The 18,876-nt window shown below is 35.5% G+C and overlaps 1 protein-coding gene across 3 annotated transcripts in view; it reads left to right on the top strand.

The window, feature by feature from the left end:
* The window catches only part of LOC121408945 (oxysterol-binding protein 1-like), an 82,927-nt gene that overhangs the window by 30,541 nt on the left and 33,510 nt on the right, over nt 1-18,876 (top strand). For all 3 annotated transcript variants that reach the window (XM_041600680.1, XM_041600681.1, XM_041600682.1), the window contains one exon: nt 730-977. In XM_041600680.1, coding sequence (XP_041456614.1) covers nt 730-977 — 248 coding nt within the window. The remainder of the gene's footprint in view (nt 1-729; nt 978-18,876) is intronic.

Here is an 18,876-nt window from a genome sequence, read left to right as displayed (position 1 = left end):
GTAAATTTTGTCGTGTGTTTCATGATGGCATGTAGTAATTACAGCATAATTAGGTTAGAAGCGTCTGGGACCACTCTGTCTTTAAAGATCACTTTTTTTATTGTCCTATATTACATGTACATGCATAATGGATGTTCTTTTGGGAAGTGTTCAGGTTCTGTATCATTGCAGACTGCATTTTTGAGTGATATAGATAGTGTTTCTGAACCCAACCTCTTTAAATGTACAAGCTCCTTTGAAATCATTGCATATTTGTCATTGTTGTTTTTTTATTGGTGGACCTTGCAAAATTGGTTTGTTTTATACATTTATTTGAATAGTTCATGTTTGTCTTGCCTGCATAGCAGAGCAACACTTTTCCAACGGTGGCAACTTCAAATTAAAATTCTAATATATTCTTCTTAATCTTTGACAGATAGCTTCACCAATATTTTTTTATCGTTATAACATATTTTTCTTTAGGTTGAACTTTCCCTATAATCCCCTTTATGAAAGGCAAGCCAGAAGTTTTGCTAAAGTCCAGGCATGAAAGTTCATGTTGCAGTTGAACGTCGGGACATCATATCGTTGGCATAGAGTTAAAGTGTTTGAAACTGTAGTGATGCATCCGTCAGAACAAAAACAAACACGTCCATTCATATCAATGAAGTTTACCCAATGAATTCTCTCCGGCTGTCTAATACCAATAGTAATGAATATGAAATTTCTTTTATTTTTTCATTTTTGCAGATGATGATGAGAAGATACATCCCCAAGAGACAGACCACAACGAGGTACAAACAACACTCCGCCAACTCACCAGCAAGCTAGAGGACCTGAACACCTGCAACGATCTCATTGTCAAACACGGCGCAGCACTACAGAGGTCACTGTCTGAGTTAGAGACCACAGACGATCCGGCGCAGGCCTCATCCCGTTTGAAGGGGATCAATGAGAGGGCGACACTATTCCGGATAACATCCAACGCCATGATCAATGTAAGTAGAACTGCATGCACATTCATATGAGCCTCATTCCTGTCTGTCCCCCTTGGTAACTATTGTGGGCCTGTGTATCTGTTGTCTGTCCGTGAATCTTTCATTGATTGGAAACCATTGTGATATTGTTCTACACTCTACAGACAGACAGTTAATAACCTTCAAAATATAAATAAATAGTATTGCTCTGTTCTCGATGCAATCACAATGGATATAAATCATGATCATAGCCCAAAGCCACTTGGAAAAAAAGATAAACCAAGATAAAATGAAGAATCACAATTTATATACAAAGATGTAGACATATTCAAATTCTAATGATAGGCATTTACTAACATGGCTTTGATACTCACATTATCAATTTGATTAGAAGAAATAAAAATCACTGGTATTTTAATATTCTTTCATCTTCATTAGATATTGATGTATTATGATACTCGTCAATTTTTTGTATATAGTTTTGTCTCTTGTTCCGTAATTCTTCAGCTTGTTTCGTTAAGGTAAAGTGAAAGTCTATATGTTTTTTTTTTCAAAGAATGTCCTGAAAATCTATTGTAGGCCTGTATCATCTCATGCCCACACCCAAACCCACTCTAAAGACTTCACTACGGCAGAGATATCCTGTGATTATGGTCAAATATCATTGACCTGTCTGAGCTGATGTAATGAAAAGGCTTACTTTCATTGACCTGCTTCTTAAGATCAGTGAAGGATTACAAAAGGCAAGGATCAGCCTCGGGGTAGATTGCCATATTCAAAGATTATATCTATGGGGAAGTCTGTTTTAATAATTCACGGAACTCTCATCCGTCACTCCATCTGCCCAGGTGAGAGGTGTTGTATGCTGCCCTCTTTTGATGGAATGTTTACAATCTATTCAGATTTGTATTCTCGAAGGTCTGTCAATACTTTTTGCAATATACACACAATGCTTGTAAAGATACATTCGCCTCTCTAGAGTATTAGACTCTTTGCTGTTCTATTTCTTTAATGGACAGAGAAACTAATTATTAGGTGGTCTGTCTATGACAGATCACCTATTGATTTCGTCAGAATTTTCTTTATTTCTTTCTTTCTTTATTTATTCTTATCACCTATGTTTGTCGCCAACTTTTCTCCGAATTGGCTGAATCAATTTAGCTGATTTTTTCGTCATATATAGAATCTATCATAGAGACGGCATACTTAGCTTTTCAAGGTCATCTGGTCATGATGACGTCATCTACGCGCCATTTTGTAAAATTCTTCATTTGATCATATCTTCATTATCAATTATCAAAAATTAACAATATTTACATGACATTAACTTAAGGTCAGGGGTCAACTGTCAATGTCATCAAAGGTCATGTAGAGGTCATGACGCGCGCGTACGCGTGCGTCAAAGGTAAAAAAATTCTCTAAATGGCCTATAAAAATTTTTGGGTACGTTTTAGGTCAATTTAAGCATTTCGAAAATTTGCGCGCACACACATATGCGCGCGCGTTTCCGCGCGTAACGCCTTAACGCAACGCAGAAAAACCGTTTCTTTTAATATCATTGCATTGCTAATAAAATTCTGAGCAATTTGATACCTTGATCAACCTTCTACAACCATTAATAACGAAATTAACACCCGTTAAACTTTGCAGCACGTGTGCGCGCGAGCTCTCACTATAGGCCATATATGGGCAAAAACATGCCTATTGTAAATTCACTGTAGCTCTTTAAAAAGTCCGTTGACCCCCAATTTTTTTTTCATATATCGATAGAGTATTAGTTGTAGATTTGATTTCATGTCACCATTGTCCCTAAATTATATCGTGACGTCATCAAATAGGCGCCCAAACTAAAAATTTCATTTTTTTCAAAAATGACGTCATCAAATTTATGCAAATTTGGCTGTAACTTCTCGAATATAGATCATTTTTCGCCCAGATTTCAATATGTTGTAGTTTATAATGTACTCTTTCTCCTCATTTAACATAAATATTCGTTTTGAGAAACGCATCGTTGCGTAAAACAGCGATGAAAAGAGGCATGTCATTTTTCTTCATTTTGCGTGTAATCTCTATGGGACATGACTTTTTCCCAAAACTAGATTCGACATTCCTCTATTTCGTGAGCCATATCTCCATTTTTTCTTGTCAGCTTTCCTTGAGCTTTTAACATATTGTAGCTGAGATTCTGGGCTATCGGAAGTGTGCCCTTCATTTTTTGATCAGATGCCGGGATCATGCCCGTATTTCACTTGCAAAATTGGAATTGTAATTTTCAAAATTGCTTACGTGTAATCTCTATGGGGAATATCGTGGCTCAATGGATAACGCATTTGACTTGCTTTCTCGAGGGCGGAGGTTCGATTCCTGGGGTAGAAAAGATGATTTTTTTTTCATTTTTTTTTTCTTTTTGCCACCTCTTACATGATCCTTTATGATAATTAAAAGGTATGAAAGTTAAAATTTAGCAAGATAAAACAGATTATAATTGTTTTTTTCATATCACATGTATTTTGTGTGTAATCTCTATGGGACATGACTTTTTCTCAAAACTAGATTCGACATTCCTCTATTTCGTGAGCCATATCTCCATTTCTTCTTGTCAGTTTTGCCGGAGCTTTTAATATGTTATAGCTGAGATTCTGGGCTTTCGGTAATGTGCCCTCCACTTTTTGATCAGATGGCGGGATCATGCCCGTTTTTCACTTGCAATATTGGAATTGTAATTCTCAAAATTGCTTACGTGTAAAGTCTATGGGAAACATTAATAATCACATTGAGCAATGGTCAAAATTTATTCTTAGGATGTCTAGAATCAAGATTATCAATCATATCTAAATTATTCATTTTATACATTAGCCGACTCTGAATGAAAAATCATGACAGACCACCTAATTCGTCCGCATGACGAATTAAATTCTAGTTTTCCCTCGTTTTTTTTTCAAGAAGCTATAGTATTGTTATGCTTCATTTCAGATGTGTTCATGAGAATGAATGCCTTAGAAGAAGCAAACATGACATGCATATTTTTATCAAAATGAAACCCTGGAAAAGACAAATGCGTACATGTATATGCTTGGAATGAAGAAGGTAATACGATATGTCTTACATGAGGATAATACTAACAGTTGGCATATACATGTATGGCTGCCATTACAGTTGAAGATACATATACTATGTGGTGGGATATGATGGCACATTTTGAAGTACAATATTGAGGCAAATTCAAGTAAATGTATATAGTGAAAAGAAAAGTGGAGTATGAATGATTCCCATCATCATGAAGAGGTACATGTACTTTGTTATAAAAACCTAGATTTCACTTAGTAATTCAGAGACTCTGATAAGCAGGAGAGACTTTGATAGACAGGAGAATACCACAGTAATAACAATGCACAAAAAAATACAAAGGGAATGTTTTTTATTTATTAAATGTCACCCTATAACTTCACAGCAAAAACTGTGGTGTTAACCGGTGTACATAGACCACACCAGTTATTTTACACCGGTGTTGAATTGGTGGTGTTAGTTTTACACCTATAGGTGTTATTACAACACCTTTTGTTGTTACATTTACACTCTTTGGTGTTACGTTTAATCTCTAGGGTGTAATTTTAACACCTCAGGGTGTGGTCCTCTATCAACACCAATTGGTGTCAGTTTTAACACTGCAGTTTTTACAGTGTTGAGCTTTGATAATCCTCACAACAAAGCATCCCTTTTTTCTCTCTCAGGGGAAGAGAGGATTTTAATACAACATTCAAATAATCTCCACGCTGTTGTATACATATAAGTACAAATAAAAGAGGAAATAATGTGTCATTGGCCTTGTGTACAGGCCTATTATTTCCACTTTGGCAATGATCTGGAGTGGAGAGTAATTGTCATTTTCAAAGAGGAAGTCAGCAATGATCTTGTATTCAATATTTTTCTAGTTTCTCAAAGTGCATGCAATAATATTTTAAAGGTAAAAGGTAAACTTTATTTTAAAGGTAAAAGGTAAACTTTATTTGCAAATCAATTCAAAATATTCAATTCAACTTGCAATCACAAATCAATAGAAAGGTACAATAATAGGTTAAAAAGACAGCAGAAAACATAACAAAAGTACAATTTAACACACGCAAAATGCAGTGTATTTAATTGGAAAATGGTGTATGAGAAAGCCAAGGTATGGCTCGTATGAAATACACCAAAGATATGAATATTTAAGGGAAAGTTCATCCTGACTTTGAGGCTCAACCACTGAGATGAAGATGAAGAAACATATTTACATATACGTTTTGTTTTTATATCATCTTTATAAATTGCTGACAAATTCCTAATTCTTTCACAGTTTATGATGATTGAATAGTTTCTCTCATTTGTCTTGTTTTCATGTAAACCAACTTGATGCCAGGGAGGCTTTGCCTTTAATAACTTCATGTAATGTGATCATTATTGAGCAAGCTGGTGCTCTAATAAATTTGAAGGTAATTCATATCTATGGCAAGATGCTATATATGAAATTTGATCTTTCTATGTGGACGGTGTTTTTTGCACTCTTCGAATTAGGCCCCTAAAGACAAATTTGTTTCTGTAAACCTAAATGCTTTCTGTAGCAATATGTTATATCATATGACAAGTGAGTTATCTCTCCCAGATCTATAAGCTGAATCCACAAAAGTATTATGTGGTTGTCAAATGCACACACATATCATGTGATTATGATAAGCATAGGCCAGAGTTTGTAAGGCACTTGGGATGGATGCTCATATTACCATACCCCCTCATGGTCTTATTAGCTTTCAAGATGATAACTATGCTCATCAGCTGTAGATGGTCCTCTCCTGGTGAATCGTTTACGTCAAAGGATGTTATACCTGCGTGATGTGGGAGAAGCCATCTTGCTTCTTATTCATGACAGGGTTTGGGATGACTTTAGATGTGTGTTGGACTCTGCCTTGCTTGTCAGTTGTCTTGGATGGTAATCCATACTCTTGTTGATGTATTCATTTAGAGGCCCGATGTGTCAGCTTGCAGGCTGGTATAAGGATTTGGAGAGGGCTATGATAGAGGGAGATTATGAGAGAGAAGGAGAGAGAAAGAGGATGTGATGGAGGAAGAATGATAAACAGGCAGACAGAGATGTAGTGGGAGTAAAAACAAAGTGAAGACATTTGGTCCCTTTGCATTTGGTATATAGACATTCAGAAATAAGCAAAGGAGAGAATACGAGGGAGAATGAATTATTTAAAAAGAAAGATAGAGGAGAGATACATGTAAGAGTAACTTGTCACATTGAACTAATACTATGAGTGTGAACGTTATAATATAAATGTGATTTACATGTATATTTCATGGAAGAATACATGGTAATGTTTGAATAAATCATGGATCGATAAAAGAATGATTTCTGTTGATCTTGAGGAAGAAATAAATAGCCTCTTTTGTTGGGTTCACTTTGCACTGCCACAAACCCTTCACTAGGAACCCTTGAATCCACCCACACAGTGTGTGCGTGGGGCCACTTTGCACCGATGTGATCAAATAAACATACATGGTAGGTCCCAACGTGCCCTCCACCTCCACCCGTCATCTCTCCCCTCTCGAATTACCGGCCGCTCTCCCAATTCAAATATGCTTGGGTCCCTAGGAGAATTTATGTAAGCAAGGACTATTGATCTAATGAGCAGGAGTTCGCAAAATTAAAGCTATGTAGCAAGTGGCCATTTAAAAGCTCTTCAGTAACCATAGCTGGATGAAGGAAATGCCTGTGATTACGATAGTTATGATTGCAGCTCTTGCTAACATATTCTGAAATGTTTGGTTTTTTTCACAGAGAGAGGGGTATTCTGCATACATGTATGGATCAAAGATCTTAAATAAAAGAAAATAACTCACTGTTTTCAGTTTTTGTAAAAAGAGACAGTGTCTCACTCTATTTAAAATTCATTTAAACACAGGCATTGTAAATGTTATAAGGCATTAACAGATCATAAATTCCTAAGGAATAAATTGTTCATGTTTTCATCTTACACTCCGGTTGATGCTTCCAGATACCAGACCATGAATAAACAAACAAATCAACATTAGATTTTAAAAATCTCCCTCCATATTGTGTAACGTCCATGCTGACATTTATTTATGTTGATTGATAGGCTTTAATAAGACAAATTTACAGAACATGTATAAAGCAAAGCAATATTACATTTGGGTGGAAAACATCTGACTTCCATTAATGCCAGCCGTTATCTTTAGTAGATATGGATAGACTATATTAATGATTAGAGCAAGTGTAAACAATGATGGAAAAAATATATTCTGAATAACAATTGTTGCATTCCATTTTATTATCTTAACATCATTTTATTCAGCCAGTCATAATAGATGGAAGAATAAACAAAACATATTAAGAACATCAACAGTAAAGAAATAATAGCCACTGCAGCTAACATCTTTCCATTTCGGATGATATATATTAGATATTTACAGTCTCAATAAAACAAATGTTAATAATAAATCAACACTTAATTAAACATCACCCTTAATCTCAGTCATTTATCTTACATCCTATGATTCAAGCTATCTTTGGTAGATGTCAATAGACTTAACAAAAAAAAAATGAATGGGAAAAATAAGATTCCAACACCAAAATCACCCTATGCTTATTGGTACATGTGGATTTTAAGAAGGCAACATTACCAGAGTAAGCAACATTTACCATGAAAGTTGCATTTTACACTTTTTTTTCAGAGCAGTATTTTTATTTTATTTTTAAAGTTCCCACATGTAAATCTTTAAATTGTCTTATTTTTTAAAAGATATATATCCAAAATCATTATGAAATCACATTTCCAAGTGAAGCATTCTGGGGCCCGTAACACAAAGCTTAGCAATGATCGTAGAACAGTTTTCTGTAGTGAGTCGATTCCATTGACTGCAATGTACAATTGAATGAAAATCAAGCGTACAATTAATTGCTAAACTTTGTGTTACGGGCTCCAGGTTTGCTTCCACATGTAGCAGTAGCCAACCTTTGTATAAAAGCAGACATGTTACTGATGATGGCCTTGGAAATTTCAGGAAATCGCACCTTCTCAAAGTACAGCTTTTTTTTAACTTGCGTATTTGTCATACAATTTCATCATGAAGCTTCAATGTGCATTGTTGAGAAACAGTGGGACACTCATCCTGAAAGGGGGGGGGGGGCTATCCATCAAAACCAGACTGGTTCAGATACATTATTCATAAACAATTAATTAAGAATTGGCCAATTTATTACTGCTCTGATTATCAGTGACCATGAAACCTGGAGGCTTGAGATGGGCGCACAGTCTGGAAGAGGAGAAAGAAGCGTAGAAGATGGAGGGATGGTTGGATGCTTAGGGTGGGAGAGAAGATAAAGAAGCGGATGGCTGATGGGATGCTGGGTGTATGATTGGAATAGAAATGATAGTGGAATACTATAAGTAAAACCGTTCACATTAAAGATAAGAGGGAGAAAGAACTATGGGGAGATGAACAAAATAATAAGGGGGGATAGCTTAATGGAGCAAAGTGTATGGACGTCATGCAGAAAATATGGAATGAAGGTGATGAATATGTGTGGGCTGTGGATGAAATGAAGTGAAAGGAAGGAATTAAAGAAATATGGAACTTAGGGAAGAACAGTTTTTCAAATGAAGTTGATTGATGTTGGTCAAAGCAGGGGGGGGGGGGTGACAAGAGTATGGAGGGATAGGGTCATTTATGGGCATGGCAGATTAAGAAAGGAAGATAAAGGAAAGAATCAAAGCCATGCAACTGACAATGAGGGCGAAAAAACAAAATTATGGATAATTTGATGAAGATTTGTTGACGTTGAAGTGGCTATCGTCAATTATTACACGTCTAACTATAGTAGGTGTCTGAGCACGTAGCGAACTCCCCCTCCAGATATGTGCATCTCAAATGAGGATGATTCGTTTGAATAAGCCGTGTCCCACAGCAAGGGTTTGTCACCCTAGAATAAGGTCATATTTGCTACTTGATTGAAAGAATGGGAGATGAGTTTGGAGAAAAGTTTAGAAGAGAGGGAAGAGGGAGTGGATGAAAATATGGTAAACAAAAGATTTTACTTTTATCTAGAGTTATTACCTTTTATCCAGAAGAAGGAAAGGGGTTGAAAAGAAGCAGAAAACAGAAGAAGCAGAAGCAGACAACAAAGAGAAAAAAGGAGAAGATGTAGGAGGAAGAGGTGGTGAAGGTGAATTTTTCTTCAAGCATTTTAATCTTCATCTGAGTGATAAAAAGATAATTTTAAAATCATGATTTAGCAAGCAAAGTCGCGTTGGATGGTAAAATGTCCTTTTTTATGCTTGCCCTTTCAACCTTTAATCTGAATGAAAAAAAACATGGTAAGAAGAAGGTGAGAGTAATTTGCAAGTAAAAGTGCAGGATAGAGAAAATGAATGATTATGCTGAGATTAAAGAGAGCAAATGAGAACGTGCAGCAAGGGAAAGTGAGAAAGAGACTAGGCTGTGGCGCAAATTAAATTTCTCTGATTAGTTTTCATAGATCTGTGACATGTCTCTCAACATCTAACTTTCTTCACCCTGAGTAATAATTGCCCTACTCTTGCTATTTGTCAGAGAGGGAGAGACTGAGAGAGAAGGGTAGTAGTAGAGTTTGAATGTGTTGATTCCTATACTGAAAATGTGTTTTCAGTTTGTCATTTTGATCGAGTGAACATTACATTACTTCAGAAGGATTAGGATTCCTAAAAAGTGTTGGCCAAGAGTTGAGTACCAGCTACTGTACAGTGTACTTCTGATTTTGAAGCTAGAACATGTATGTGATAATACAATTGCAAGATGTTAATTTTTGTTCATATTTTGATAACTTACAGAGAATAGTTTAAAATGAAAGGGACAGTGTGTTAATTATAGATCTCAAAATTTTATATGATAATTAGCACAAAGTAAACTATCAAAGGGTGCAAGTATGTCTAAATTAAATAGGATGGGGAAGAATAAATAAAGTAAATTATAATTAGAACTGATAGTGCGTAATATTCTGTCTGAAAAGAAATTGCAAGTATTACAGAGAGGGAAATAATGAAATGAAAGAGAGCTGGAATAATATTGAGAAAGGAAGCAGGATAAAAAGACAGAAAAAATATGAGAGAATAAAATAGAAAAAAGAAGAGGAAGAAGAGAGATGAATGACTTGCCATGTGTTGAACCACTGATTGCAAAGCCAGTGTTTGTACACAGATCGCCGTGTGCCGGAATTTTCCACCGCATCCTTCATCGGAGCAAAGAGGGCCCCCTTGTGCTTCCTTGTCAGGATCTCCCCATGCATACATCCCTCATAGAAAGCTCACCATCCACCCCCACACACAGAGTGTAAGCAGTCTTGCTCGTTCGGCTCCTACACAACTCTCTTTCATCTCTACTGCTACTTCTTTACGCTTCTGCAACCTTTTATGTCTTCTTTCTTGCTGCAAACTCCACATGCTATAGTGATCGAGCCTCAATTTGCATATTTTTCCCATTTCAGACCCGTTTCTCAATCTCTCCTCGATCTGCCCAGGCCTGCTGTGTTTTCCTTTCTCATATGTATCTGTATCTGTTGGATTATTAAATTTGCTCCTGGCCGCTCTCTCAATTCAGCGAGATGCTCCTACATGCATTTCTTCCTAAGGATATGCAAAACGTTATATGTGACTTGGATATAGGATCTCCTTTGCACACAAACATGCATGTGTGTTGACCCATGTGCTAACTGTATCAAATGCTTTGATGTCCAGTTCTGAAAAATGCATCCTGGATATTAACATGGAGTGATGACACCTCAAAAGTGGGATGATAACTATCCGTTCTGCAACATCCTAAGTGTGTGAATTTTAGTTAAAAATTGCTTTCACCATCACAGTACACCTTTTCATAGCACTTAAAGCAATATTACATTTTATGTGTGACCTTGTACATGGTATAGTATATTCACTCATTATTTTTACCTAATTATTTTCCATGCAAAGACCAAGATTCTAATATCAATGATAGCAACCTGTGGTAATGCGTTTATCAGTTTTGTTTGTGTATTGCTTTGATGACATTGTTATATTGACCACCTGAGTGACCTGGTTCCAGAAGTTCGAATTGGTCAAATTTACATGGAATTAATTGCCCTTGACCGATATGAGTACCGTCTGTTCGTCGGCTTTACAGCATGACACTGATTTGACCGATTTGACCTTCGAATAGAGAGCTCTGCTAGTTACTGCATAGTTTCCAGGAAGTGCACAAACATTAGGTACCTTTGAAATCTCACCACCATCCCATTGACAAGATACTGTTCAGACATCTCACAGATGTAATTTAGCTGGATCAATTGGCAGGATGAAATCATGAGAAATTGTTTCATTTTACCTTTTGAATCGAACATTCTTTCTTATGTGTACAAATCCATCAATAGAACAACATTGTGATTAGTTTTCTGTCAGGATTTGCTTGTTACGTCAAGTGTACCAAGTAACTGAACTTGACTTTGTTCCAGACTACATGTGTTTAGAAAGGTTAATTACTTTGGATTATTGGCTTTCGTATATTTCTGGTGAGTAAAGAAGTTTTACATTTTCTACAGGCAATATGTGTTTTTGCTTGATTGAACTATATTTTGGAGAAGCCCTCTGTTTGAAAACAAAAATGATGTAAATGCCTTGGATCAAGGAGATAGAGTTGATATACATATATCTCCTTGCTTGGATATATTATGTATTCAACTCCATTGTCTTCTTTCTGTAGAATAAGCATGCATGTAGTAAAGTCCACCTTAAAATTGGATTATGGATGTGGGCATGTGCAATCTCCCAAATGCATGCTTTATGGCAGAGACATCAACATGCAACATTTATAAACGCTGTACACGTGATCTGTTCTATCTTATACTCCACTAAGTTCACATCTTTCTTAGATCTTACTTGGAAAATATGATTTTGAATCTATTTCAACTATAGACAGCAGTCATTGCAAAAATCATCATCTGGAACATAAATGTTCTCATATCAACATGTAGAATGCTGGTACAAGTGTCTTAGATTTAATCAACATTGTGCTTCATGTTGTTTATTTTATTATTGTTGGCTTTTCGTAGTTGAATTAGCTTTTGAGTAATTGCAGCTCTTTATATTAAAGAGGGGTCAAATAATATTTTATTATATTTCAAATATTGAATAATTCCAAGTTTATTTGTAATTTCTTAATGAGACCGGAAGGGTAATGTTTTCTCTTCAAATTTTTCAGTCATGCATGAATAAGGCATATTTTGCATCCAATGTTTCTTCATAAGAATGGATTTCTGCCTTATCTTGATGAGTAGAGGGCATGGAGGTTTGGTGGTACTACAAAATTAACTACTGCATTTCAGAATCAATGGAATGAATTTTAGAATACTTAACTAATATAATCAATCAATGATTATAATTAGATTTTTAGTCATCCTGTATGTTTTTAAGATAGAACTACAGGAAGTTGAAGAGTAGTACCATCATGATTGTATTAGACAGTATAATGAAAGTTTTATTATCCTATTAGTAGACATTCAAATCCAATTTTCGTTGTACTCCGCTCGTCCCATTTTCGCCCATTGATTTATATTTGGGATGGGTGTACATGTAGCCACTTTGGCTAATCATATTATGCACTAAATTTAGGTCGCATAATGACTTTGTGACCAGGTAAAGCTGTTTTCATGAGTGTCATTAGGTCACATCTTCAGTTTTGAGCCATATGGGCATTGGTTGACTCATGACTTAATCTGCCCCTTGTAAATCGTTGGCGGTCATCCGAACCGTCGTATCACACATACGAAAGTGCAAACCCATTTCAGAGAAAATCGACATCAAATTTTACTGTAATTTTCACTCTTTAGTTCCCCATGCCTTACAACATATTCATTGCTAGAACAATACATTGTTTGAAAGACCAAGACAATCGCTTGACATTGGTATCTTTGATTTTACACAAAACCAAGGATCAGAGAAAATATTTTCCCTGTACAAAAACGGCATAGGTGATACAACAACCCTGACTGCGATTTCAATGCGCACAGTCAGTCAAAAGGTATCACTTTTTCACGTGCAAAGTCAACGCAGTTTTGATACGACAGTTTGACTGACCGCGCATTTGCACATTACATGCGCGCAGCTGTTGTTTGCTTTGTTACAGTACATGTTTCCTATGGGATTTGTGCATTTATCAACAATTAGCATGGCATTGCCATGAATATCCCCACATATAGATCTCAGAAACTATAATAAATTGCTGCCTAGAAATTTAGTTAGGAATAGAATTGGACTTGCACTTTCATTTTTTGCAAAACTCTCAAAATCAAGTTTTTGACCAAAATTGACTCGGATGAATGCCAACGAAATGACTGATTGACAGCTAGAGCCAAAAGGGCAGTAAATCTTAAGTTTATACAGATTACAGATATTATGCCCCTTTCATTCAATAGAGGATATCATTTACTTGTGCCAACTTGCCCTATGCTTTCTACCAAAATTAAAAACAAAAGCAACATTAATTCTATTAGATAATGACTAAAAAAATGAGTGTGTTCAAGATTTGACCTGATAATGGTTAACAGTATCTAGTATCAGGATGACACATTAAATTTTTTTTAATATTTACCTTCAAAAATCTGTCAATTTTAAATGTGTGATAATGTATTTTTTTATGATATATATTTTTTTGCTCACTCTTGTAATATTAAGCTTATTATACCTCCCTTTCTGATTAACCTGTTAAAAAGATTTCCTATCATTCTAAGTTGTATCAATTGAATGGAGAAATTTGATTTTTTTTCATCCTTTCTGCATGGCTTACGTTGATCTACTCATCCCATCCCAATGTGTTTATATGCATCATTCCCTCCCGAGATTCTACACTACACTAAAGAGCATCTCCCACCTAATATAATTACTGCCTAGATTTGGGTAACATAATGACATTGTAATCTGATCATGTATGTCGCCTAACTAGCTTAGACGATGTAGCATGATTATTTTCATAAATCTTGTTTAGTTCAGGCTCCCATGCTCTCTATGATTAAAATGTAAATGCAAAGAGTTTGATACATTGAGACATTCCACCTTCTTCCTAGCCATAAATTGTAGCAAGAGAAAATGCCTGGTTCAATCTGAATTTTTTTTTTTTAAGAAGTACTATGCCTCAGCCAACCTGAAAAACAATGCAAATCAACAAAATGGTAGTTTACTTGTGGCTTGAAACTCATTACACACACCCCGGCTGAGCCTTTTAACAACAAACTCACCAGTAGACATAGTGTGATATATTTATGTATATGATGGCAAAACTACATGCACAGTGACTGACTTTCAGCGAAAGGAAGTGAAGAAAAGTAGCCCCTCTAATTGAAATATTCTCCATCGAATTCACATTTTTGTCTCTCATTTTATCTTTTGTAGAAAAATTTAGGGAAAATTTGGGAAGGAAATTGTGTATTTATTTACCCTACCCTTCTTTTCTTCACAGGAGTGGTGCCCTCAATTTATCCCATTATTAAGCCAGGTTTGTTCCTGTTATATCAAATGACCTATTTATGCTCTCATAAGAAAATAATTTTTTAGATTTGACCTCTCCAATATGTTATTTTTATTACTTAGTCAAATGAGTGACATGATCACTCTAATCTTGTCCTTTTATTGTAAGACAATTATTGACATGATAAAATTTTGACCTTTTTAGCAAATTAGTAGCACTGCTTACCATTCCACAAATGTGCTGTGGCTATTAATCAGAACCAATGATTTCTGTAGCTTATATTATTTATAAAAACCTGTTAGTAGATGACATAGTTCTGTGAAACAGGAGCCTGATTATACAAGGTCACCTTGACCATCAGATTAAAGAGCAGATGCATTGCCGCGGGATCTAAGCAGAAAGCGGAATCAATACATCTCTATCCAGATACCCATCATGGATCAAAATATTTAGTAGTTGTGTTTTCATTAGCCCAAATTTTCAAATTGACCCGCTTAACCCCAGCTTGTGGAAGCATCATAAGGTGGATCTAGCTCTCGCCATGTTAGGTTTGTGTGTTCATATCCTGCTGCTGCGGCCCAACCTGACTACTACTTGGTCCTTCTTGGTATCCCCTCGATTCATTTTGTTGTTGGGTTTTTTGCTGAAAGTAAGGCATAATGATGAGCCACCTGACGACCTCTTCGGAACGGACCTGTGGAATTATTGTGAATAACGCATATTTTTTATGCATAATGAATAATTCATCGGAGTAATTCTAAGTGGCTCTCTCATGATTTTATCACTACTAAATTTGGGATTGTAGATGACCATTTTCATATCTCATCTTGCATGGATTTATATCGCTTACACACAAGAAGAATATTTTACTGTCACGTGAAGAAACATGCTTTTAAAGGAAAGTTTTGCATATTTTTTCCAAGCATGAATAGGTTTAAACAGTTTCCCTTTCATAATAGCAAATTTACATTATTCATTCTTATATCTGTTTGTTTGCTGATCGTAGCAGAGATTGGAATTCATATTAATGCTAATCAATTCTATCATCGATTGGGAGGCCATAATAGATAGCTTCAGGCACTAAAAGTGAAAAATTTGTAGCATCGTAAGCAATTTATATTAATCTTTTTTATTTTTTTAATAGATAAACTTTAAAGGACATTTATAGCAATGAAGGAAATGTAGCTTATTTGAAGAATATATGGAAAAAAAATGAAAAACCATATTTTATTGTTCGAAATAGACATGAAATGAAATATTCTGAAAATTTGCTTTGCCCAATTGATCGTTGGCCCGGCAGTTGCTGTGCAGCACCAGATGGCAGAGGCTCTATCCCTTTTATCGTTGGAACGCCAAACAGGGTAGCAGCAACTCCCATTTTTTAACATCTTTTGGTCTGATGTGAGCGGGGTATAAACTCCCGACCTCCCGGTTGTGTGACAGATATTTTACCAACTGAGCCATCACACCTGTATAGCTGATAATATGCATGTAGTGATCAGATAAAACTTTAAATAATTATCCTGAATGAGTTAACAAAATGAACATGTTCATATCTTCAGCTGATAGTTGTAAAAGGACTGGTGCCCATATTATCTGAGTGTGTGATTCCACACCCTTACAAATACATTACCAGAGAATATAATTCACATCATTATGTCTTTCATTATCATACACTTTTGTGGTTGCCAAACCAGCTGTATTGACCACCTCTTTTTTTTCATAAAGATTTTATTTGACAAAAGTTGTTCACTTCAGTTATAAATTCTTCTTGATACAGCAGTCATAGCACTTAGTAAAAGACTGTTTTAATGTCTGTATGTTGATAGAAATACTCGTCATTGCACAATGCAATCAATGTTCACCTCTTTCAACAGTAGTTGACAAAGATTTTATCTGTGATTTAGATTTTATAGGATTGATAATGATTATGATGTTATGGCACAGGATAATCAATAAATAATCAGTGATAATCTTCTATACATGATACATCTTACTTTTTTTTACATTATATGGATATAAATTAGACCACATGACTACATTAATCAATACAAATTATAGAAAAACTGACAAATTACATACACACACACATAAAAGAATATTCCGCTATAAAATTCAAGTTTATGTCACTTTAATGATTGTTGTAATCATCCCACATAGGCTAGAAATCTCTATTTTAATACAATTCCAGTCTGTATAAACTTAAAGAAAACAGTTGTAATATCTCCAAAGTCCTTGTCACATGACCTAGTATGTATACCAAGGTAGAAGATAATCAGAGTGGTAATGATCACGCATAACGAAGCAAGAGACATATCCCATGAGCCTCTCTGTTTGTTTGGATGGATGACCTTTGGGGAAAGAGGTCTAATTTGGATGATGTATCTAAGTAGTATTGAGGAGAAAGCATATTGCCTTTGTTTGGGAATGCGATAGCCATTCCAAGTTGATATTGAGAAAAGATGAAAGGAGATGGCACTATTTGTTCAAACCACAATCTATAGCCTACATATCGAGTTTTATACAGATCATACTATGATGAAAGTTTCCAACGTTTTTTTTATTCTGGTCTAGGCTTGCAAGTTGTAGTTTATATTTGGAATTAGAGATATCCTACTCAAATGTTTTTAATCATTCTTCAATTTTGAATCACTATTTTTCATGTTTGTTAAAAAAATAGGCTAATCTGGGGCCCGTTAAAAAAACAATTAGCAACAACAATTATAAGCTTTTGAGATCCTTCTTACCGATTGACTGCTGGTAAATTTGTGATAGAAATTGTGAATTTGTGACTATGATATCAAAGTCTTTATGAGATGGCTCCCAACAACATTCATAGCTAGCTAAATTGCGTAAGGTTGAGAAGAATATATTTTTCAGAGAACGATTGGCATCATAGATGTAAACTTGTAAATAAGAAATGCTTGAGCATTGCCAGAGAAAAATGTCACATGCAAATCTTCAGTAACTGGTCATGTTGTGGTCATGTTGTACAGCTACATGAATTGTATACCTATATTCAAAGAAAAGGAAAAAAATAAGGATACCCCTGGTTAATATTGAACACATTTGCAAAGCATAGTGTGAAAATGCCTGGGAAATCATGAATCAGAGTTGAATTGATTTTTGGTGAGTGGTTTTTGATAGAAAGATTATTGTGATGCTGTTATGTTATATTTTGCTTTAATGCAAAGTACATTACACTTGCACATTACCTTCCCTGTATTGTAGCAAAAGGCCTGCTATTTAGTTCATGTATGCAAACTAAAGGCATCTCCATTGATTTACCTGCATACAAAAAAATCTGGCTCAACATACGATCCTTGCGCTAGATTGAAGGGCTCCCCCATGCTGCTAGTTAATCAATGAAGCCCGTAGCTGCATCTCTGTCATCATGACACGACCAGTGAGCTTGCTTCACTCGCCGGCGCTAAATCAATAAGAGACCCATTGGTAATACTGTTCGGCAACGCTAGCAAGAGATAGAAGGAGAGAGAGTCAGAGAATTGCGCTCGTGGGATACCATCGTTAGAAAAGGAAGCCTGAGGTCAATCGGGTACCAAACGAACATCCTCTTTCCTCCTCTCCCTCTCTTTCCAAGAGCTTCAATTCAGCATCTTCTCCCTGCCCCCTGCATGAGGATGAGGATACAAGGCTGAAGAACGCGGTACATGCCTGGCCTGGTGGGAGAGTGGAGTTTGTGGTTAATTTACGCTCCAGCTGACAAAATTTGGAATAGGTGGGGATATAGCCCATACTCATCAAATTATTATGTTATGTTGGATATGAGTAGGAGTGCTGTGTAAACCCGGGAATTAGTATTAAAGGATATTTCATGAAATTAGGTAATGTATTTTTACAGATATAAGAAGGTGAATAGCATTTTTGCCGTTGCTTACTTTAAAAATCTTGTAAACTAATGCACACTAATTCAATTGTAACTTGTAAACACCTTAAGCATGACCACTGGGTTATGGTTTACAATATAAACCAAGATGATCTCTTGTAGGAAAAATTGCCATAGCCATTATTTATGAATCCTAATTACATGATTTAAAAAAAATATTCATTGTCTGAATTTGACATTTGATGACCAATGTTTAATTCATTAATCCATCATTATTCTCCCATAGGTACTTAGGCCTAATGGGTTCTAATCAAGAATGTTTTTCCAAATATTAAAGCATATATATATATATATATATATATATATATATATATATATATATATATATATATGCGATTCATTTACTCCATAGATTCTCATAGACAGCTATCCCAATCTATATATGCATGTGTGTGAGTTTCATAGAGCATGATTAATCAAGAACCATTGATCAATAACTCTAATAGCTTCACACAATTCAAAAGCAAGATAGCTGTAAATATCGCA

This window comes from Lytechinus variegatus, chromosome 2 (assembly GCF_018143015.1).
Source record: "Lytechinus variegatus isolate NC3 chromosome 2, Lvar_3.0, whole genome shotgun sequence".
Classification (NCBI taxonomy): Eukaryota; Metazoa; Echinodermata; class Echinoidea; order Temnopleuroida; family Toxopneustidae; genus Lytechinus; species Lytechinus variegatus.
Note: the sequence above shows the minus strand (reverse complement) of the source record. Positions and strands in the feature narration are given on the sequence as shown.